We start from the raw sequence: 24353 nt of genomic DNA, 5'->3' as shown, positions 1-24353 counted from the left end.
TCCATTGGCTGTTTTTTTTGCAACTACCCCAAAGTCCAGAAGTAAGTTTTTTAAAATCTCTTTTTATAAAGACAAGTTTTTATAGTATCATACAAGCAGGGAGGTGCTACAATGTGCTTGAAATAAGCCAACTATTAAATTTTTCGGTGAGCACATTTACACAACAGAAATCAGCAAATGCTACAAATCAAGGCTCAATTTATTTTTGTTTACTGTCTATTAAATTGATGGAGAAAATGTTAATCATGCAATTTAAACTTAAAAATGTTTCCTCCATATTTTTACAAAGAGCTGATTATTAAACGTTTACCAACACACCACTGCATACAAGTGTCTTATGGGACAATATAATGGAATCAGTACCTTATTTTTTAAAGACATTTTCAAGACATTTCTATACAGAAAACTGCAATAAAATAAACTACAAATACAGACTTGCACACGCATTTCTCAAAGTATAAACTACTTGTATTGGGAAAGCTCATTTATTTGGAACTTCAAATGAATTTTCCCATAGAAAGAGTAATAATAAACAAGAGCCATAATAGCTAAAACTATGGTAATAACAATAACCATACTAACCTGAGTCTTGAGAACAGGAACATGGAAATTAAAGAATGAAGAATAAGAATAATGTCTTTCACTTTCCAAAGTGCAGAATGGGCAAGTCTGTCTTTCTCCTATTTATCTCCCCTCCTATCTGGAGCTCTCAGTTGCCAAATAACTGTTCTCAACATTACTCCCTACCTAGACCTGCCCAATAACCCAAAGTACTCCAGGTTCCAAAATAACCCACATCTTCTCCCCCAATCAGAATTCTCATCCCTTGCTGCAAGTGAATTGCTAAAATATAAGGGGAAAAAAATCTAACTGAACTAATTGACACTAACTGACACAAAGTACCAATGTTTTAACAATGCTTTTTTTAAAAAGATTTCCCATCAGCCCAAATAAACCTCTTCTTCATAAAATTTGTGGCAGGAAAATAAAGTGGAAAAAAATTTCAGAAATACAAAGAAGAGGAGGGGGGGATATGGCAGGGATACAATCTTACCAGACTGCCCCAAGATCAGGACCCACAAACTTCTTTATTTCTCCAACTTATAATTCAGTCTCTTAAAGTTGTTTTTTCCCCCCACAATGGCTCCTATAGCAGCCAGCCATTCTCTTCCTCCATTCTCCAGGATAGGATTGGGAGTGATGGGTGGCCAATCCCTTATAAGCCATGTGACAGAAGGTTTTGAAGTCAGAAGTTGCCCAGACTATTCTTTTTAAAATGTAGGAAGAAAAAAATCCTATAAATTATTCTTTACTTCAATATTTCAAGTATCCATAATTTCATCAATGTAAGTACTCCCCCACTTCCACCAACGCATATTAAAACCTCCATACCTTAATAAAGTACTTCCTTTCATTCTTTTAACAGAAAAAAATAAAATCATCTTGTAACCAACCTTCGGAATAGAGCTAGGTTAGTCCTCAATTAACAACCTGGCTGACTAATACCTGTGCCTAAGTAAAATCTGCAAAAGCACTGTTCTTTGAGAACATGCCAGAACCAAATCTTGAATTCAATTGTAAACATGGAGGGAGTTAAGTTTTCACAGTTAATCTCACATCTATGAATACTGATATTACAAATAAAATGTCCCTAAACTGTTAAAAGTCACCAATTCTTCAAAATAACTATTTTAGATTCTCATTTCAACCCCAAGAATCTTTGGAATCTTCAGATTTTTTTTTCTTAAACAATCTTAAGAAATCATTCAATCCATTTATTTCATACATGAGGCAACATGTCCAGAATTATCACCCTCAATCACAAAGGGAGTAAGAAGCAGAGCACTGAAATAATGTTTCCTCACAACTCCCTCCCCTTTCTCCTCTAGATAGGTGTTTCTTCTCATTCATATATCAAAATCATTCAAAATTCCCTGAAAGACAACAACAGAAATAAACTCTTCAGTGACTCTTGGATCATAAACATCAGATAAGTTATAAAACAAGGAGAAGAATGCTATCAAAGATGCCTGTTCTTGACTGTGATGGAGATGAACCACAGAGTCTAAGTTGAAGGATAATTTTCTGTGCTTGGTTTGCTCCAGATGCTCCTGTCTGTGGATGGCATCGTGTTCACTGTATCAAGCCCTGGAATACTGCAAATCTCCCAGAAATTATAATCAAAAGAGTTTGACCTGACCATCTTCACAGAAAATACCAACTGGATAAAGAGCATCTACTACTTGCAAGACAGGCATTTGGATGGACAACATATAGAATTTGTCTATCGTTGGGTACACACACTCACACTCACACACATACACACACGCAGATAATACAGAGGCGGAAGTTGGACCTTGGAATTAAACACAAAAAAAGGAAAATGGCTGAATGACCGGCTGAAAACTGAAAAGTTCCTTCAATGACATGCAATTTTTAATAACAACAGTGCCATATGACAGTGACCCACAGAACATAATGGTCTTTAAAGAATTAAAATGAATTATCACATAAAGGGTGATGTATGGTGGGTATAAGCAGACTGTAACACATAACCAAAGAAGAATTTCAAAGAAAAGAGTAAAAGATGTCATCATGAAAATGTATGACAGGAAGAGATGGGTGGTACAGGGTAAAGGATGACAGGTACACAGGCATAACTCTTCGAATTTACTCTGAAGATGTCAGCAAAAACTGAGGAAAGCCCCTGACACTTTAGGTGGACCTGAATCATGGAGAAAGCTTATTAATTCATGAGATCACACCTCCTTTGAGTATTGGAGGAATATTCCCTTAAACCACACTTCTCTGGTCTTGGTTTTCAGCACCTGCCCCACCTACCCCCACAGAACATAAAATGGCATATGATACATTTACTTTTAACTTTGACAAAGCTTAAAAGCACTACATATAAATACAAGATATCATTAGTATTACTTCAGTAGAGTATCCTGAGAGACACTATTTTATCCAGAGCATACCAAAAAGGATTACTTGAAAGTCTCCAGTAAAGGGGAAGCTACTATTGCCCACAGCAGCTCATTTCACTTTTGGACAAGTCTGTTAATTTCTTCCTTAAATCAATCTTAAATTTGTTTCTTTGCAAATTCCAACCACTGTTCCTAATTCTGTCTTTGGGGGTCAAGCAGATGTCCAATTTTAAATACATCCTTCACATTTGTGAAGACAGTCATCATGCTGTGTGCGTGTTTGTCTCATGCATATACTTAACTGCTTTCTCCACAGTAAATATTCCCAGTACCCTCACACAAATTTTCATGTGACGAGAACCCAAAGCCCTTCATCATACTATCCTAGCTGCCATCTTCTAGATGATTTTCAGCTATCATGGCCTTAATGTCACCCATAATTCTGTTACATTTATACTCATTTAGCCTTCACTATTCCTATGGCCACAAATGGAAGATACTAACAATACAAACATTTTTCACCAAGTTTCTATGAAACAAACGTCCTTAATGGTTCAAATAAAATTGTCTTTTTTATTTTTATATAAATTCTTTTTAAACTTCTTATTTTTATTGTATTTATTTTCCTTTTTTAAAATGGACTAGTTAAGGATTTGTTGTACCAAAATTTAATTGAAACAAACTTATTTATGAGAGAATTTGATTTGTAATGCAAAACTAGTTATTTCACCCTAAGTAACTATGTGCAAGTGTAGCTAGCCTGAATCAAAGGCACAAAGATTTCTTGAAGGCATGCATTTTGTGGGCTAATCAAACATCCCTGTTCAACTCCTTCTTCTAACACTCTCAACCACTGGCCTATCAAAATAATAATCATAACCAGAAATTCTTATCTTACATAGATATGCAACTTAATGAGTCTCATGAAGTTACCTAGTAAAAGGGTAGTACCTTTCAAAAGGAACTGTTCAAATCACAAGAAACACATGTATTACCACACACAGTCTTTAATATTAAACAAAGACTAAAGAAGATAAACTCAAATCATAGGTAAATGTGATAGTTTCTAGAGCAGGTGTGACAATAGGAGAATACTGTCATTACCAACCAGATTAATTTTTCTGTACTAAATTTCAACAGAAGACAATTTCAAAGTCCTTCTCTTTTGTATCTTTTTCTAAAGGCCAGGCAGAAACAGCTTTATCCATGCTTCACGACGTCAAGTCTGGTCTTCTAAAATTTAAACAGCTATTTTAAAATAATTTGGCTCTTGCAAAATACAGTATTGTTTCCATATCTTTCAGTGCCTCAAGAAAATAACTTCAAACATAAATGAGTCAATATTATTCATTCCTTTTCAGTACATCAGTAAGAATCTCTTCCTTAGACTCCAAGTTAAAACTAAGAAAAGGTAGGTTTTATTGCCACTATTCCCAATCTTAAACACATTGATATAGAAAGGGTCATTTATGTTTAGAAATGAGATTAACTGCAAATCTACAAAGGATTTCTTTACTTATATAAGATTTATTAGCAAGCATGTATTCTTCAGCTCTTACCAATCACAACATTACTCTGCTTTTCCTTTTAATAAAGTACACTAATTTGTTTTCAAGTTAGCCAAATCAGAACAAACTCATTTTAGAATCCTCATACTTCTCAGAGTCTGTGATTTGAACTTTCTCCTAAGTGTCAAAATTATTTAAAAGACTGATTAACAAGGAAGACAAGTAGTACAATGGATAGAGGGCTAGGATGGGAATCAGACCTAAAATGTGGTCTCAGCCGCTTGCTTACTTTATTAACACTGCAACCCTATCTAAGTCACGTAACTGCTGTTTGTCTCCATTTCCTTAACTGCAAAATGGGAAGGATTGCTGGGAGGGGCAAAAGAAGTAATATTTTTAAAGTACTTAGCAATAGATCTAGCAAATATTTGGTAAGCACCTAATAAATAAATGCTGGTTCTCTTTTCCGCACCCTTTCCCCTATGTTACAACAGAATCTAGATTAGCTACTTATTCCCAACGTGCATTTTTCCATCTGGAAAATGTGACAGTAAAGGGTATGGTATAATGTGATTGTAAAATTTATTGAAGTGAAAATGCCAAAGACTCCAACAATTACACAATTAAACATTTTTAAACCTCATAATTTTATGCTATCTTCCCATTTGTGTTAACATCTACCACTACATTTATTTAGTAATTGCAATCCAAAGAAATCACTTATGCTTCTACTCTTCTAAACTAACATTTATTAAAGGATCAGAAAGTCCTCCTTGGTAATTAAACAATCACTCCCCTGCCTTTTTTTTTTTTTTTTTTTGCTAGGCCCAGTTTTGCCATCATATGAAAGTAAGTGTAAAGCATTTTTACTGGGATTACATTAGTCACAATTATCAAGTGAAAACTGCTGGGGCAAGAAAACCACTTTTTTGAAAGCTGCAATATGTAAACAATACCCTAAATTCTAGATCCCAATGTACATATTACAAATGCTGAGTAAAAAAAGCTGACAATTACTTTGATTCAGTCACATCAGCAATGACATTTTTGCAAATATGTAATTTTAAAGAATACTTGCTGGTTAATTTGTTTTAAGGTTTTCTACCAACAGAACAAAAAAAACAAAATATTGAGTTTGAAGACACATGAAAACCCTAAGAGCTTCAGTGTTAGCTATTGCCCTTCAGGTACAACTCTGGAACAAATGTGCTTCATTCCAAATAGTTGGCAGTAATCTACTCTCAAGTATTTCTGAAAGTCTTGTAAATAGCCTTTTTCACCAACAAAACAACAATTTGTGCTAAGGAAAACAGAAAGCCTATCCCATTTATTATTTTACCAATCACTTATGTCCAATGAAGGAATAAGTTGGTCAAAAAACTTTACTAAACAAGTTCAAGTATGTGGTTATTTTCTTAAGACTGATAATATCTAACTTGACAAATATTAAAGTTAATTCAATTTTCTAGTTTAAACTAAACCTAGACATTTAATACATACTTTGCCAATGTGAGGAGTCCCTCTTTAATACAGATTGCTATACTACCTGCCTTATGACTTAGTAGTATATGATCTTTTAGGGTTAATGTAAAATATGCATCACCCTCTAGCCAACCTGGCAGTGAGCTTCTCCAAAAGTTACACTCTGCTAGTCTTGTGACAAGAGACATAGGTTCTATCACTTCAATCTGGACTCAAAGGCTTTAATCTGTACCCAAAAAGTATAAGCTGTAAGAGTTTTCATTCTTCTAAAATAACCTTTAAGAAGTCTAGGTCACCTCCATACCAAGATGAGGCCTCAGAGGAAGACTTCAAGGAAGGATTCAGCACCTATGTTAAATATAAATATATTGCATATATAAATTACACACTTGAAATCTAGAGTAGATGGGAGATTCCTTTAATCAAAATGGGATCAAAATGGCTATGAAAATGGTAGTCTTTTAAAGTGCAAGGGAAAATACTAAGATACTACATGTATTAGTGATGGGGTGTTGGGTGCATGTGCCTGGGTCCCAATTCTAAAATCACATTTCTCCCTAGCCTCAAAACACTATCCCAGGCAGTTACTGCCCAGCCCACAGACACAGTCTGCCCCAGCAACAACTGTTATCTTTCTTCCTGCCACAGCAGCCAGCTGCATTTATAGAACTTATTAGTCTGAACCAGCTGTGTACTGACTGAACTGGCTGTGCACTGGGTCATAACGACATTTACTACTCACTGACCAATCATACGTCCCCTAGACTTAGACATGTGTATACTCCCTTACATTTATCTTGCCTAACAAGACATTGATGAGAACAGCCTGGGTATTTCTCAGTCAGCCCTGACCATTAGCTGACTTAGTGACGGTTCAGGCCTAAAACCATACCTCCAGATAGCCTCCCCTTGGGCTATTTCCCAATGAACTCTGGGTAAAATACCTACACAGTAGATACCAATAGTGCATAGTACTAACCATTCCTTAACCACTCCCACCCTGAATCACTAATTAGCGTACTTGGCACAAGTTATATTGTAGAATAACATATATAAACTTGACCTGTACCCCTCTAAGGTTGCAGGTTCCCTAAGAACACCTGCCTGCTGAAAAATGTAATAAATTATTACCTTGACCTCAACAATGCTTGAATCTGTGAATTCTTCTCCAGATGGCCCACACAAGCAATTCCAGTCTTGGAGTTCCTGTAACCCTCCCGCCCCACTCCAGCCCTCACCATTAGGAAGTTAAAATTGAGACTTAAAAATAGCAGATGAAAAAATCTGAATAAGCACAACTAAAAAACATAACACTGCCACTTTCCAAAACTGACATAACTACATTTCTCACAAATAAGAGGATGTTAACTCAGGATTATTAACTCAGAAGAGTTAATAAAGCTTACTGTGTTACATAACATTCTAAGAAAACTATAAACATTCTTATAATTTTCCTTCTTTTGACAGTTTGTATCCTGAAGGCAGGTCTTGAACCCGACTCCAAGGTCAGTTCTCCAACCACCATCCCCAGGCTGCCTCTTTCTACAATCATATAATAATAAACTATGTTTCCAAATTAAAAGTATATTGACAATTATATGGAGCTTTAAGGTCTGCTAAATGTTTAACATTAGTTCTTGTGATCTATATCTTATATAAAACTTCTATAAAAGCTTTATTTTTCATTTCCAAAAAATAAATAAATGGTTTCCCCTCCCCATCAATGTAAGCTTTTGTTAACTCAGGATCATAAAGCATGAGTGCTGAAAGGGACCTTAAACGACTTCTAAGACAGGGGTTCTTTACCTGGCATCTGTGTGTGAACTTAGATGGTAAAAAAAAATTACACCTTTATTTTCACTAATCTCTAACTGAAATTTGAATTTTTCTTCTTTTAAAAAGTATTGTTCTGAGGAGGAACAGGTTTACAGGGTACACCTAACAGGTGAAAGAGGGAGGGTTGTGTGTGTGGTGGGGTGACAAGGAAGAGAAACAAAGGTATCCAGGGGGCAGCACCTTAGACGAAGTCCTGAGCAGACTGGAGATAAATGAGACACTGAAGGCCTGGGTGGGAGTCCTTAAATGGAGATTCTGGGAAGAGCCCTTCAGAGGGAGAAAACTCTGTGTGTGTGTGTGTGTGTGTGTGTGTGTGTGTGTGTGTGTGTGTGTGTGTGTGTGTGCATGCATGTGTGCATGCGTGTGTGTCTGTCTGTCTGGGGGGGGGGGGGAGGATTAAAACATTACTACTTTGATTCATTTGTGATCTAAACAATGTGGATAACTCCTGCCAACAATGAAAGATCTAGATAAGCAGTAAGTGTTGAATTTAAATTGAATTGAACCCATCAAAGTCTTCTCATTCTGTTCAACTATTGCCCATGTCTTCTCAAAAATCCTCCATAAGGGTTCTCCCAGAAACATGTTGGAGGTGTTCCTCAATGAAACACTCTAGGACAGTACTAACACTTTTCCTTATGGAAAAGTTAACTCTGCTTTTGTGCAAGTTCTACCTAACGCTTCCTAGTTCTGGCCTCTGGGGACAACCAGAGCAAGGCAAATCCCTTTTTCTTAGGCCAATTCTTCAAAAATTTAAGGACTGTTCTGCTGTCATGTCTCCACAATGTTTTTCTTCTCCAAGTTAAATACACCCAGCTCCTTCAATCAATTCTGGAAAGCATGATATCTAGGAACTTCATAACCTTATTTGCCCTCTTCTGGATACTATTTAGTTTATCATTGTCCCTCCTAAAATACGATGCCAACAAAACAATATTCCAGATGTGGTCTGACCTGGAAAGGGAGAGTATATACAACAGGACTATCAACCTCCCTAGTCCTAGAGAGCATGTCATTGTCCATACATTGTCCATGTCATTTCACTGGTTATCCTGGAGGTCATAAAACACTACTGACTGAATCTTCACTGTACTAAAACCCACAGCTTTCTTTAAACTCAAAGATAAGACTTTACACTCATTTAAATTTCTTATTTCTTCTTATTAGATGCCCAATTATCAAACTTTCTGAAGCCTGAACCAAGGTCTTCCTGATTACAAGGTAACTGGGTGCTCTAACCACAGCAATACTGTCTCTTAATCTAGTAAGCAAATCTGTTCTAAAAAATGAGGTTAGTTTAGATAAACTTCTTGAAGATATAATACTAGCTCTTTGATCACTGCTTACTTATCTAGATGTTCATTAATTATGAGGTGACCTGGGTTTTAATCCTATTTCTAATACTTACTAGCTTTGTGACCATAGATGAAATCTCTTCACCCCTTTGAGACTTGGTTTCTTCATCTGTGAAATTTGCATAATGTTCCCTACACCAATGACCTCACAGACTTATTGTGAGGAAAGCTCTGTTATTTCAGTAAATTTTTAGTTAGCTTTGTATCCTCCACAGCCTCTAACATTGTGCTTTTTACATGCAACTTTTCAAAAATTATCTGTTAATATGCATATTTGTTATAAGAATTTTGTTTTTCTTTAGGGGAGGTAAAAGGGAGAAAAAAATAATTGCTCAATACCTGAAAACAATTTTTTAAAAATATTTGCTCAACTCAAACTCTTACAGAAGTGAATGCTGAAAACGAAAAATAAATTAATTTTAAAAATATTTGTTCAACTAATTGTTAAATGATATTTCAATATGAAACATGAGACATCTCTCCAAAGTTGCTAAGCAAATCTAACAGAAAATTCTCCATCTTCATATCTTTTAATCTCTGTATTTGATGTTAATGATCACCCTCTCTTCCCAGATATTCTCTCCCCTCTAGGCTTTCCTGACATTGCTCCCTCCTAGTCCTCCTCCTATACACCTGACTATTCCTCAGTATCATTTGCCAATTAATCATCTATGCCACACTAACTGTGGTAGTATCCCAAAACTCTCACCTAGGCCTTCACTACTCTCTCTGCCCTTTCTTGGTAATCTCATCAGCTCCCATGTTACTCCCAATTACCATCTCTAAGTGAGTGATTCCAAAATCTACACACCAGCCCAAGTCTATCCTGACTAGCAGTCTCATCACCAAATGCCTTGGATATTGGCATTTGGATATTTCACACTGGAAATTCCAAAGACATTTCAAATTCTTTCCCCTGAAATCCACTCCTCTTCCAAATTTCCCTGTTACGGCTCAGGGCTATCCTCCCAGTCACCCAGGCTCATGTAACATCAGGGTGATCCTCAATTCTTCAGTCTCACTCATGTCAACCTCTACCTCCTCCACCTCTTAGAATATGTATGTCCCCTCCTTTCCACTCATATCCACCACTGTAACTCAGGCACTGATCATCTTCTTTCCTGAACTACTACAACAGCTATATTAATTGGTCTAGGTGCTTCAAGTCTCTCCCTACATCAATTCATACTCTATAGAGCCCCATACTCAAAAAACTCTAATGATTTCTCTTACCTCCAGGAGTAAATATACGCTCTTCTGTTTGATAGCTATATTTCTTCACAAAGTGAGTGTTCATGCCTTTCTAGTCTTTCTGTACATCTAGCCACAGTGGTCTCCCTGATGTTCCTTATAGACAACTTCATCTTTCAATTCCATGCCTTTGTAATATGGCTGTCCACCATTCCTCCCATCTCACCTCTACTTCCTGGAATCTCTAGTTCCTGCAACATCTTCCAGCTAAGGCTTTTCATGATCACATTTAATAACATAAGCTCCTTGAAGATAAGAGTGTTCGACTTTGTATCCCTAATACCCCTTTCCCAGTCCCCCAGGCTGGCAACCTAAGTAAGTCCTCAACTCTTCACTTTCTCTCACCTTCCACATCTGACTCAGTTTCCCTTCCTAATATCTCTTTAATATGCCTCCTCTCCTCCGACACTGCTATCACTGTAGTACAGGCCCTCATCACATCATGCCTGGGTTGTTACAATAGCCTGCTGGTGAGTCTGCCTGCTTCAAGGTTCTCCCCACTCCAGTCTTCATCCGCACAGCTGCCAAATTGATCTTCCTTAAGTACAAATCCAACCACGTTACCTTTCTACTCAATAAACTCCAGAGGCTCCCTACTACCTCCAGAATCAAATACAAAGTTTCTACTTGGCTGAAAGCCAAGCTTTTAAAAAGCCTGTACCTGTACCTGTATCTGTACCCTTCCTAATTTACTCCTCTCACAAATCATTACTGTAATCCAGTGATACTGTCTGCCTTGCTGTTTCTAGATTGAAACACTCCAACACCAGCTATTTTTACTGACTGTCTCCCATGTCTGGAATTCTCTCTCTCCTTAACCCCACCCTCCTGGCTTCTGTGTCTCAGCTAAAATCCCACCTGCCACAAGAAACCTTTCCTCTTCCTCCTAATAATCAGGCCTTCCCTCCACTGATTTTTTTGTTCTATACTGATTACCTGTATATGCTTTGTTTGTACATCTCCAAGTTATCCTGGATATATAGATATAGATATATGATATGTATAGCGTTTTTCAAGTTGTCTCCCCAACTAGATTCTGGCCTCCTTGAGAACAGGGATTGTTTTTTGACTTAATCTGTATCCCTAGTGCTTGACACAAAGTGATTAATAAATATTTGTTCACTCATTCATTCATTTTTACTCATTTTATAACCCTATACATTTGGGGTGAGTGCAACTAACTGAGGCATTAAGAGATTGAGTGAACTGCCCATGTGGTCACAAAGAGAATTCCCCAACCTCCATTCCTGCCAGCCCTAAACCCAGGTCTTCAACATCCTTAGGCAAACTTTCCAATCCAATATGCCTTACTGCCTACCATTTGATTGCACCGCAGAAACTTTAGTCATGTTACTTTATAAAAAAATCAACCTAAGAAAATCAATGATTTGTAATAGAATGAATAAATAGTTCAACACTCTATTTTAAAGTGTTAAAATATAACAGGAATTTATTAGACTTCTGAAAATGTTTGGAGTATAAAGAATAAATCTGCCACCTCAGTGCAGCAGATACTGCCCCAGGTCAGAAGATTCATCTTCCTGAGTTCAAATCTGGCCTCAGACACTTCCTAGTTGTGTGACCTTGGGCAAATCACTTAACCCTGTTTGTTTCTGTTTCCTCATGTGTAAAATGAGCTGAAGAAGGAAATGGCAAACCATTCCAGTATCTTTTCCAAAAAAAACCCAAAAAGGGGTCACAAAGAGTTGAACAAGACTGAAAAGACTGAACAAACTGGACCTTACCTGTTGCTTCATCTTTAAAATGAGATGAAACTCATTCTAGAATCCATGACCTGGTGAACTCTAGCTATAATTGCTCACCACTTTAATATCCCAACTTTCTGCCAATCTCAACATACACGTGTTCAAATACTACTCAAATGTGTTTCTGATCACAGTGATGTGGCTGTTTCTTCCCATGACGATCATAATCCATCTAGACCTTCCTACTTTCTGGGACCCTCAGTTATGTTCGCCCAAAAATGTGCCATGGGGTCCAACCAGTGTTACAAGAGGCCTTTTCCCACTTTCTGGTTATCCTAGGCTCTGGCCAAGTGACCAGAGCATCTTTTTCCATCAAGCACTCCTGAAAACCATCCATTACTTTTTTTCTTCTTTAAGCTTTTTATTTGTTAACTATGTTGTAGTCTGTTCTCACCCCTCCATTGCCTTCCAAAGGATATTTATTTTTAATTAATTAATTCTGATGTGGTAAGTATTTTTAATGCTGTGACTTATAGTCATATAGCATGACTGGTAGAATATCAGCATTAAAAAGATGGGCAAACTAGGGAATGGCTTAAAGAGTTATAACATATGAATGTAATCGAATATTACTGTCTTAAAAAATTATTAATATGAATAAGAAGAGGGAGTGCAAAATAAAAGCAAGCAGAACCAGGAAAACAAACTACAAAATGGAAAGAACAGCAAAATATTCAAAACTGACTGTTGTGAAATTATAATGCCCAAGTTAGGTCCAAAGAAGACACTTCCTCCTCCCATTCTTTGCAAGGAGAGGTAACAGTTGAAGAGAAACACTTATCACAATGTGAGACTTCTGAAAAGGTTACTCCAGCAGAATGCTTTTCCTGCTTTTTTATTCTCTTGTTATAAGTGATAGTCTCTGAATGGGAATTTTAGCTACAATGAAAAAAGCAGGTGATATTTTTTTTTAAAGAAAATTTAGTTTTTAAAAAGCATTGTTTTTAAAGATGGTTCTTCATTTCTGGGGAAAGAGTGGAGTCACTAATGGAGCTCTGCAGTTTCCCACAGGCAATTCAATTTCTCCTACCTTAATTCTGGAAGTGGGGGAGTAAAGATGGGTGAGGAAGAGGGGAAGGGTGCAGGAAGACAGAGACAGGGAGAGGGAGAAAAGGGGAGGGGAGAGGGAGAAAAGGGGAGGAGAGAGGGAGGGAGGGAAAAAGAGAAAGAAAAAGAGAGAGAGAAAGAGAGAGAGAAAGAAACTCTATAGGGCATCCATCTAACTAGACCTATCCAAATCTGGACAACAGTCTTCTCTCATCCACTTAGTTCTACTTCTGAGTGGTTACAGATCTTTTCTAAGAGGATCTACTTTATATAATCAGCACGTCAGTGTAGAGACCATCAGGAGGACCTCACTATCCACAGGCAATCCTTCTTCACCTTGGACTTTGCACTGAATCTCCATCTCTGTAGCAAAACAACTTTGGCAAAGTTTCCACTTTAATTTATGATCAAAAGGTTACAGAACAAGATAATTTCTACTGTTAAAACTTTCAAGGAATCTGGAATAATACATCCATGGAAGGCAGCATATTGGAAAAAGTGGGTTTCAGGGTGACATTTTGCTGTATCAAAGCGGATTTTTTTTTCAAATAAGCAAATAATAAACCCAGTGAGAGCTTATACTCTCTCCACCTTTCAGTCAGTTTTATGAAGAAACTAACACCTATCAATGCAGGCACAGCACCTTGTCGGCAACTTCTAGAGGTTACCTAGAACACTGAGAAGGGAAGGAAATAAGCAATAACATAATAAACCTGAGAAGTAGGTGCTGTTGCTATCCCCATTTTACAGATGAGGAAACTGTGGCAGAAATGAAGTGACCTGCCTAGGTTCACACAGCTGGTGACTGTTTTAGGCCAGATTTGAAGTCACATTCCTGATTCCAGGCCCAATGCTTCTAGCCACTGAAGTTGACTGACTTACCCAAGGTCATGCAGTTACTGTCGAGAGGTGAGACTTGAAGCAGACATTCTGAGGGCAGATCTCCCCACTATACCAAACTGTCTCTCTCTATATGACTCATGCTAAAAATAAAATTTTAATCTCTCCCTCTTAAAACAAACTTCAATCATCAATATGCCTTCCTTTCTATTACCTGTCAAACTGATTTTTTTTTCCAAAAGAGTTCCCCAAACAGCTTAGTTTCTCTAAAGTAAATTCTCCAATCAAATGAGAAGCATATATCAAACATGCTAGATGCTGTGCTAAATGCAGAGGACACAAAGAAAAAAACCAACAATCTCTGCCCTAATAAGTTTACATTCTAATGAGGAAACAACATGTATTTAAACGGATACCTGAAAAATCCAGAGTAGATGGAATGAACCTTAGAGAAGAAAGCAAAAGCAGTTGGGGGTGGTGCAAGGGGAAGAGAAGAGAAGCAAAGGTTTCCTGTATAAGGTGGTATGAGCTGCATCTTGAAAAGAACCAGGGATTCTAAGAGGGAGACATGAGAACAGAGTGCCTTCCAAGCATGGGAGACATCCAGTGAAAGGTATGGACAATGGAGAGGACATATCATGTGTGAGGAATAGGAAGTAGGCCAGTACAGCTGAACTGTAATGAATGTGGAGAAGAAGAAGATGTGGGAAAACTGGAAAGGTAGGAAGAGGGTAGGTTATAAAAAGCTTTATATGACAAAGGATGCTATTTAGTCCTAGGGAGTGTCACTAGAGTTTATTGAGTAAGGGGAGGCGACATTAGTGATTTAAGAAAACCACTTTGATAACTGTGGAAGACAGACTGAGTGGGAAGAGACCTGAAATTATAATACCAATCAGAAGATTATTACAGGAAAGAGGTGATGAGGGACTGCACTAATGTGGTAGGTGTATGAATAGAGAGGATAGGAAAGATGTGGGAGACATTGTAAAGACAGAAATGACAGGCTTTCATAACTGTGAGGTGGAATGCGGAATAAGAGTTAAAGCAAAGGTTGTGAACCTGGATGACTAGAAGGATGGTGCTATCCTTGATAATCATGACAAAAGAATGCTGGTTTTGGACATGTTGAATTTGGGATACATATGGGACCTCCAGTTTAAAACATACACTTGGTTGGTAATGCAGGATTGAGGTCAGGAGAGACTAGAGCTGGATATATACATCTAGGAATCATTAGCATAAAGAGGAGTTGATGAGATCACCAAGCATGACAGTGTAATGGGAAATGAGAGGAGGACACAGGCTGGGGGTACATGTCAGACCCAACAAGGAGGCTCAAAAGGAGCAGTCCAGCAAGCAGTAGGACAATCAAGACAGAAGTATGTCATGAAAATGGAGAAAGTAGCCAGAAGGAGGTGATCAAGGGTGGCAAATGCTGCAGAGAAATCTAGAAGAATTAGGATTGATAACACAGGTCATTAGATTTGGCAATTAACAGGTCACCAATAACTCTGGAGAAGGTAGCTTCAGAAAAATGTTGAGATCTCAAGCCAGATTGCAAAGAGAAGAAGAAGAAATGGAAGCATTCAGCTTACATAGTTTTGTCAAGGAATGTAGCTAAGGAGGAAAGATATATATTGACAATAACTAGAAAGGATGGAAGATCTAGTGAGTTTTTTAAAAATGGAGGAAGGATGGGCACATTCATAGGCAACAGAGAAGAAACCAACAAAACAGATTCAAAATTATCCAAGATTATTAATCTGTAAATAGAGAGACTGGGAATGACAGTCAAGGCAGTCTTTGACAGAAGATGGAAGCGGAATATGTTGAGAGAGTGGCCTTAATAAGGAATAGGGTTTGCTCACTGAGTATGGACCTTTTCTTTTTCTATGTGTAAAGTACAGTATGAGAATAGGTCATCAACTGGAAGAGTGGGTGTAAGAAGTACTATGGGAGACTTGAAGAGAGAAGTTTTAGAACAGCCACCTTAGCAAGTGGGATACAGCACCGATCTGAGAAGAAAAAGGACTGCCCTCCATCCCTGAGAACCCAGTGGAGCTTAGATAATATAAATTTGTGGTGAACCCAGTCAGCAGTTTCGTGACTTTCTCTAGCTCTGATCAGTAGAAAATGAGGAGGCACAAAGGAGGAAGGTAGGAGTAATACAGTCTTTAAAACAGTTTCAACTGAAAATTCCCACACCAAACACTACTACATTTTAAAGCAGCAGACTAAATAATGGGTTATAGGAGTTCACCTACAAGCAAAAGAAACTATGTTTGGAAAGTTACATTAGGCTTATTTCCTCTGGAAGTTCCTAGTTCACAGAAGTTCATGTGCTTTTACTTTAGCAGAAATTGTGCCACACTCCTGATAAAAAGACAATTTAGAAGAGATATTCTAGTTAAAATTTTAGAACTATAGTTTGTAGCACCTAACTCTAAGTACGAAAAGTAATTTCTACTGCATATTTTAAGTTTTTATAAACATGGTGAGATAAACATGAAAACTCGATGCTTACAATTCACACATTTATTCAATAAACAGTCCCAGTTCTATCTGAGCTTCAGGCGAAAAGGCACATACCTAAATATAAACCTCTCTCTCTGGTTGGCTGGGGCATTCCTTAAACTTATTTTAGGTGCCTAATAATAATAATAATAAGCATTTCTACGATGACTTAAGGTTTGCAAAGTGCTTTATAAATATCTCATTTTATCCTCACAACAACCTAGGAGATGGGTGCTATTACTATCTTCACTTTACAGATGAAGAAACTGAGGCAAACAGAAATAGTAAATCACTTGTCACAGGTCACACAGCCAGTAGCTAAGAGAAAGATGGAATCAAGATTGGAATCGAGATCTGTGTTTAATTCCTCTCTGAGATACTAACTTGATGTGTTCCCCTAGGCAACAATTTGTTTCTGCATCTGTGAACTGAGGAAGGTTGGCTTCAAAGACAGATTCTAAGGTCCCTTCCAGCTCAAAATCTATATTCCTTATGAATTCAGTTTTTCACACACAAGACATCTTTTGCAAAAAAATAAATAAATAAAGTGAACAGTAAAAGCAAAAATTAATCTTTAGTCTGGTGATGCTTTTAAAAAGTAGTTTGTTCTAAGAAAATTCAATATTGAACTAATTTGCTCACTTTACTTAAAAGGTGAGTATTATACTGTACAAAAAAATGCCTTTTCTTCAATTCTGCAAGAATTAGTTATAGTTATCCTAAGGATCAGAATTAGAATCCAGAAAGTCATTATTCTCAACTGAATGATTTATTACGGTATTGAACAAAACTATATTAAATATTTTAAATTACACTGAAATTTCCATTTTCTTTTCAGTAACAAAACTATCCTCCAGGGCTGCCGTTTTGCAATATTTCATACAGGTACCTAAGAATGACAACAGTAAATGGAAGTCTCCAGTCCATTAAAAGTCAAATTCTGTTACAACACCAAGAGGTACCCAAGTTCTCTCCTTATGAGAGTACTGACATCTCCTTATTTGAATATTTTCTTGAAATAACAGGAATCTGGAAAGAAATTTGAAAATATTTAAGATTTCTATTATTTTATATTCATCTTAGGAGAGCCAAACAATGGATGTATCTTTTTTTCTGCTCTGGATATGTTTTGAAGGCTTATATGTCAATAAAATATTGCCAATTCCATCATTTTAAATACATTCTAGGAGTGTGTTCTTGAATTCGAAGTCAGAATTTAAGGTAAATTTAAAAGTCGTGATGGTCTGACTTAAATCTTAACGCTGTGTAACCTCGGGACAAGCTGGAACCTCTCTCTGGATTTCGGTTCATGGGTCATAAAGGAGGAAAACCTCCGAGGTCCAAATTCTGCCCTAGGGCCCTTTCGTGCCTTCCTTGATTCTCCGCTGCTGCCTTCTCTCTGAAATACATGGCCGGAAGCGTCGTGAACCTCCCCCAGATCCTGCTCAAGTTCAGCACGGCACCCCGCGGGCTGGGCTCACCTCGCCGAGGGAGAGGGGGAGCGCGGACTGGACGCGGGGCAGGACCGAGCCTCCCTGCACCAGCCCTTTCGTGCGTGTTTGTCTTGGGCTCGGGGGTTCGTAAGGGCGCTGCATCCCCACCACCGGCTCCGGAGCAGTGGAGGCGCAGACCGAGTCTGGCCCCAGAGAGCCCGTCCGACACCCGTCTGCCCATCCGTGCCCCGAAGACCGGGCCAGCGGCGGCAGCAGCGGGACTTTCCGCCAGTAAAATGCCATCGAGGGAACCCAACGCCCACCGAAAGCCTCCCCGAGACCCCGCCGTGCCGGGCGCGGAAACTTCCCCCCTGGGGTGCCCGTGTCCGTCTTCGGATGCGAAGGTCCGGGAAGGCCCGGGAGGGCTCCCCGCCGGGCACCGGCTCCCACCTCCCCCGGCCCCGCGGCGCGCAGGGGCTCCTCCGCCTCCCTCTCCCCAGCCGCCCGGCAGGTGCCTCCCTGGGGGGAGGGGGAGGGCAGTGATCCGGAAGGCGGGGCACACAAAGGACCCCCCCTCCGCCCCGGCGCCCCCCGCCCGCACTCACAGGCTGCCCGAGCAGGAGGTGCACACGAAGGAGCCCACGGTCATGTTCACGTAGGTGGGGCCCCGCTGGTCGCAGTCGAAGCACTTGCGGTTGTGCGCGAGGCCGGTCATGTCCCGCAGCATCTTCAGGTGCTTCTCCTCCTGCTTCCGCTTCGCGCTGGCCGCCATGGCCGCGGCGGGGAGAGGGGAGGGAGCCGGGCGGCGCTGCGCCCGGACCCCGCACCGCGCACCGCCCGCCCGTCAGCCGCCGCGCTCAGCCACCCCCGGCTCGGCCCGCCCCGGCCCGGCGCGGCTCCGGCCCCGGCCCCGGCCCTAGGGCCGCCCCGCCGCGGCCTCCTCGCGCGGCCTCGCCGGCCGGCCCCGACGAGCCGACCCGCAACGAGCGCCGACCCCGCTGCCGCCCCTGCCGCCGCCGCCACAGCCGCCACAGGCACCGCCACCACCTTCCCGACTCCTCCTGAGGGGAAAAGACAAGGAAGGGGAACGGCCAAGAGGAGGTCCGCCCCGGGGCGGCCGCAGGCCAAGCGTCCGCCTGCGCCCTCGCCTGGACGGGAGGAGTCACTGCAGGCAGCGTGCGCGCACCGAGGAGGGGGCGTGACCAGGCTTGGCGCCTTCCCTCTGCGAACGCTTCCCACAACGCCCTGCCTGGGTGCGTGCGGTGTGCGCGGAGGAGGCGGGAGCCCCCGGGGCGGCGGCTGCAGCTCCTGGTAAAGCCTCGGAGCGTGTGCCTGGCTCTCCGTGACCCCTTGGGGGGTGTTCTCGGCAGAGTTACCGGAGTGCTTCGTCATTCCCTTCTCCAGCTCATTTTACAGATGAGGAAACTGAGGCACGCAGGGTGGATCACCAGCTAGTGAGCGTCTGAGGCCAGGCGTGAACTCAGGTGTCCCTGCCTCCAGGACCGGACCGAGCCGCCACATGAGCCTCCCTTTTATTACATACGTCTGGTGTCTAGTGGTTGACCCCTAGATATGGTTCAGACTCCGCCTGGCATTCGAGGCCCCTGACAAGCTGGAACCACGTGACCCTCTGCACTTTACCTTGTCTTGTGTTTCCTCCTTCCAGGCCTTTTCTCACGCGGTGCCCGGTGACCAGAGTGCCTCCCGAGCCACCTTCTCCACCTGTCGTAACCCTGCAGGCGCTTTCAGCCCAGGCTCCAAGGCAGCATCTTCCTGGAAGCCCGCCTTGGTCCTCCATCAGTCAGCCGGACCTCGCACAGCTCCCGGTTTACACCTCTCTCATGCACCTGCCATCTGTCAGAGCATTTCAGGTTTCCAAAGAACCTGAGGTCAGCCTCTCATCCAGCCTGAATAAGGAAGAGGAATTTCTGAATAGAGAACCCCTCTACAGCGGACTTGAGGAGCACCCATCCAGCCTTTGCTCATCCGTCCAAGGATCAGAAATTCATTGACTCCCAGAACAGCCTATTCCATTTTTCTGCAGCTGTCAATGTTAGGAAGTTGTTTCTTTTATTAAACTAAAGTTGGCCTTTCTGAAGTTGCCCTGCGTTGCTCCAGTCTCTGTCCCTTGGGGCCCAGCCAAAGCAAATGCAGTATTTCTTCCCCAAGAAAGCCCTCCAGATGCTAAATGCTTGCTCTCCTCTTGCATTCCTGTTGTAGAGTGGGGACTCCACATTGGGGCTAGGCCTTATTTAATCGTGGTGGGCCTTCCTATCAATCCAGCATGTGGGACGATGCTCTGCATACATGAAGTGCTTAATAAATGTTCCCTGAAGTTGAAACCTCAGGCTCCTAGTGGAAATGATTGAACAAATGCTTTACTATACCTTGTGATGGAAATGCCATCTTTTAAGAAGAGAAAAACTTACAATAGGTCAAGGTGTGGAATTTCAGTCTACCTAGGGATTTAACTCCCCATGGAGCTAACTGTGGTAACTGGTACACAGACATCTCCAACCCCAACCAACCAAAAAAATCCCAATTCAACAAACCTTTGTAAGTGTACTCTATGTGCAAAACGTGCTGGAAACTACCAAGGAGGCAAAGATGAAAAAGATAGTGCCAGCCTTCAAGGAGCTTGCTCTACAAGAGAGGACAAGTACACACCTTCCCATGATACGAAATGGAATGTGGCAAATCTTTAAGACAAGCTATCAGGGCTTGCAACAGCTACAAATAGCTGTGTGGGGATTTTGTGACAAAGAGGGAGAAAGTAAGGTGTTCTGAAACCACACAATTGTAATATGACGCCCGGGTGTCTGTGTGACCTTGGGCAAGTCCCTCTGTCATTCAATTTCCTTATCTCTTCCTCACACGGGGCATTCCATCTCCCATGCATTTGCACTGTGGTGGCTCCCATGCCTGAAATGCTCTTCCCTCTTCATCTCTGCCTCTCTGGCATCCTTCAAAATATATCTCAAATCCCACCTTCTCCAGGGGACCGTTTCCTGTTTATTTGCTCCTCTCTCTTCCCCTACAAGTGTTTTGCCTCTAAGATTACCTTCCATTTACCCTGTATATATCTCATATGTGTATAATTATTTGTGCCTTGTCCCTTCCATTAGATTGTGAGAGCGGGGACTTTATTTTTCCCTTGCTTTGTATCCCCATTGCTTGTCACAGAGCCTGGCACATAGTAAGTGCTTAATCAATGCTTGTTGACTCACCGTTGATTTCAAGACAAATGTCTATTTCATTAACCACAAAGGGAATACTGTATTCACTCCACACATGGGATGGATGCACACCAGCCTAGACTTACTTGGTTTTTTTTGACAGAATAACTCAGTTGGTAGATGAGGGGAATAGAGTAGGTATCAGTAAGCTAGATTTTAGCAAAGTATTTAACAAATTTTCTCATGTTAGTGATGTGGGAAAGGAGAGATGTAGACAATAGTATGTATGGTTAGGTTTGTTCACCACTGACTAATCATCAGTGGTTCCATATCACCTTGGAAGATTTCCAGTAGAGCATCCCAGGGTTGTGTCCTTGGCCCTGCTGCATTTTTATCAATGACTTGGATCACAAACTTACCAGGTTTTCAGATGACACAAAACTGAGAGAAAATAAGCTAGCACATCTGTTGATAGATTTAGGATTGGCAAAGATCTTAAATGTGAGGCAGCTAGGTAGGTGGTGTAGCAGATAGAAAACCAGACTTAAGAGTCAAAAAGAACTAAATTCTAATTTTGTTTTTTACACCCTTATTACCTATATGACTCTGGGCAAATCACTTCTTTCTGTCTTGGTTTTGTCATCTGTAAAGTGGAGATGATGATAGCACCTAGCTCCTAGTGTTGTTGTGAGGATCAAATGAGTTAACATTCGTAAAACACTTTGCAAATTAAAGTGTGACATAAATGCTAGCTATTATTATTACTAAATGGAAAGAACATAGGACTGAATCTAATAGGGTAAGATTTAATAAGGATAAATATAAAGTCCCATAGGTTCAAAAGATCAGTTTCACAAGTATAGAAGAGGAAAAGCCTGGCTCAGCAGTAGGACATCTGGGATACTAGCTGGCTGAAGGAAAGTACAACATAAGTAAAGTCTAATGCAAAAATCAAGAAAGCTAATGCAAATTTAGGTTGAATTAAGGGCAGCATAGCATCCAGCAATCTGAATGCAAGTCTTACCATGTAATCTGCCTGTCAGAATACACCTGGGTTATTGTGTTCAGTTCTGGGTACCACATTTTAGGAAAGATGCTGGTACCAAGGAGCATCAGGAGGAAAATGTTGTGTTCGTCCTTCATTGCTGAAGAAGACCATGCCATCAGAGAAATGATGATATGACTTGCACTTTGTTTTGAGTGAGGGAGGGCTGTGCAGGTCACCAGCCTCACTTCTCCAGAGCCAGATATTCACTGGAGGAGGAAAATGACCAATATGATAAAAGGGTTTCAGTCCATGGCAAATGACCATAATTTGAGGGAACTGAAGAAATTCAACTAGGAAAAAAGGAACCTAAGAAAGAATAATGACTGTCTTTAAGACACTCAACTTCCCTGAATCCAAAGATTCTCATCTGTAAAATGAAGAGATCAGACCAAAATACTTCTGAGGTCCCTTCTAGAGCTAGATTTGTGAACCTGTCATTTTCAGTATTTGGAAGTCTGTTTCATGACAAGTGGAGTGGATTTATTCTTTTTGACCCCAGAGAACAGATCTAGGAACATCAGGTAGAAGCTGTAGGGGCAGATTTAGACCTGATAAAAGAAAACACTTTCTAACAGTTTGAGCTATCCAAAAAATGGAACCGACTGCTTTGAAAAGTTGGGAGTTCCATCTCACTTGAGATTCTCAATCAAAGGCCAGATGAGTTCCCACCAGGAGTGCTGTAGAGGGGATCCTTTTTCATGTAAACATTTAAATAAGGGAACACTAAGGTCTCTTCCAACATTGATGTTCTGTGACTGATTTTTCACAGAAAGAGAGCATGCCAGAAGTCAGAAGTATAAAGTACCTATGAAATTTTAGGTAAAATTGACAGGTAAGGATAGTACAACTTCTCAATGACACAGGGTAGGATGTTAATGAACCCAGGGTGCTTAACTTTTTAAAATCTGTTTGTCTCCTAGCAGATCAGTTCCTTTGTTAAACACCCAAGGTCCATGCATGCATGGCTGAAAATTAACAGCATGTGATGCAACATGCAGACTTTGACTTCAGACCTCCAATGGCAAAGGTCTAAGACCTCTACAAATTTAAATAGGTCTCCTAAGTTTTCACTTCCTCAACAGGGCCGGCTTTATTGCACAATGATGCAGACTGATCTTAGCTGAGGCCCTAGGGAATTGCCAACTCATCCCAGGCTAACTCCACCCACACTGACTGAAAGGAGCAATTCTCTGGTCTTACTTCAAGGCAAATTATTTTAATTCAGGTAAGGAAAATATAATGAAGAGAATGCGAATAGCACCTGAAGTCACCAGCCCTTTCTTCCAACATAGAACAAAAGGAGGGGAAATGTAAACTTTTCTAAAGTCCTCCTCAGATGACAAATCGTGTCACGGAGGAAACCCTAAGTTCTTGAAGTATAAGCCAGTGAAGCAAAAGCTCTGACAGGTTCTACCAATCAAGTAATCAATAAGCATCTGCTAAATGCTTTTTCATCTGGAAGGAAGGCAACAAGCATTTATTAAGCACCTAGTATGTGCCAAACATTGACCTATATACTTTACAAATAGTTTCAGGTAAGGATGCAACTACAGATTATAGCTAGACTGGTTCAAGGACCAGTCTAGCTAAATCCAGAGAAGCTCATTATCAAAGAAAAGAAAAAAACAATCATTTATTTGGGCCACAGAAACTCATGAAGAGTACTCACTGAGGTGAAGGGAGAAGGAGTGACTGTGATCTGCGTTGGAGAGTTGAGTCACTCCACTGATGAACTTACATGTTTGAAAATGAGTGGAGATGAATGGTCCTTTTTCTGACCTAACATTGAAACTCCCTTCCTTCCTTAGTCCATAACAAGCCTCTCATTTTCTACCCCTACTGCCTTCTCTTCCTCTTTCCCTGAGATAAACACAATTTCCCTCAATACCTCGACTCTATCCCAGTCAGAAGATACTGGGGGTTTGGAGTGCAGCATACTCCATTCTCCACCTTCAGGACTCTTCTAATCAATCTTCACTTCAGACCCCATGATGTCTAAAGTTAACTTTAGTTAGATTGATAATAATAATATTACATCTGCTGACAATAAGTACTAGCAACCTACGGAATGAGAATAGTAACGCTGTGGGCTGCATTTTCTCTTTTTATTAACATTCTTTCCTGACCACAGCACGACTTCTTTAGGCTCTTGGCCAACAAACCA

The 24353-nt window shown here is 40.5% G+C and overlaps 1 protein-coding gene across 10 annotated transcripts in view; it reads right to left on the bottom strand.

Moving 5' to 3' along the window:
- AGFG1 (ArfGAP with FG repeats 1) overlaps positions 1 to 18830 on the bottom strand; it is a 95963-nt gene extending 77133 nt beyond the window's left edge. For 3 of the 10 annotated variants that reach the window (XM_072618063.1, XM_072618062.1, XM_072618066.1), the window contains exon 1: positions 18571 to 18828. In XM_072618063.1, the coding sequence (XP_072474164.1) occupies positions 18571 to 18737 (167 nt within the window). In that variant the 5' untranslated portion in view covers positions 18738 to 18828. Of the gene's footprint in view, positions 1 to 7936; positions 8137 to 9164; positions 9245 to 18570 lie in introns of those variants that run through there. The other 7 variants (XM_072618060.1, XM_072618064.1, XM_072618067.1 and 4 more) reach the window with 5 other exon arrangements.
- Positions 18831 to 24353: the final 5523 nt, after the last annotated feature.

The sequence above is a fragment of the Notamacropus eugenii genome, chromosome 6, assembly GCF_028372415.1.
Source record: "Notamacropus eugenii isolate mMacEug1 chromosome 6, mMacEug1.pri_v2, whole genome shotgun sequence".
Taxonomy (NCBI): Eukaryota; Metazoa; Chordata; class Mammalia; order Diprotodontia; family Macropodidae; genus Notamacropus; species Notamacropus eugenii.
This window is presented reverse-complemented; position numbering and strand designations above follow the sequence as displayed.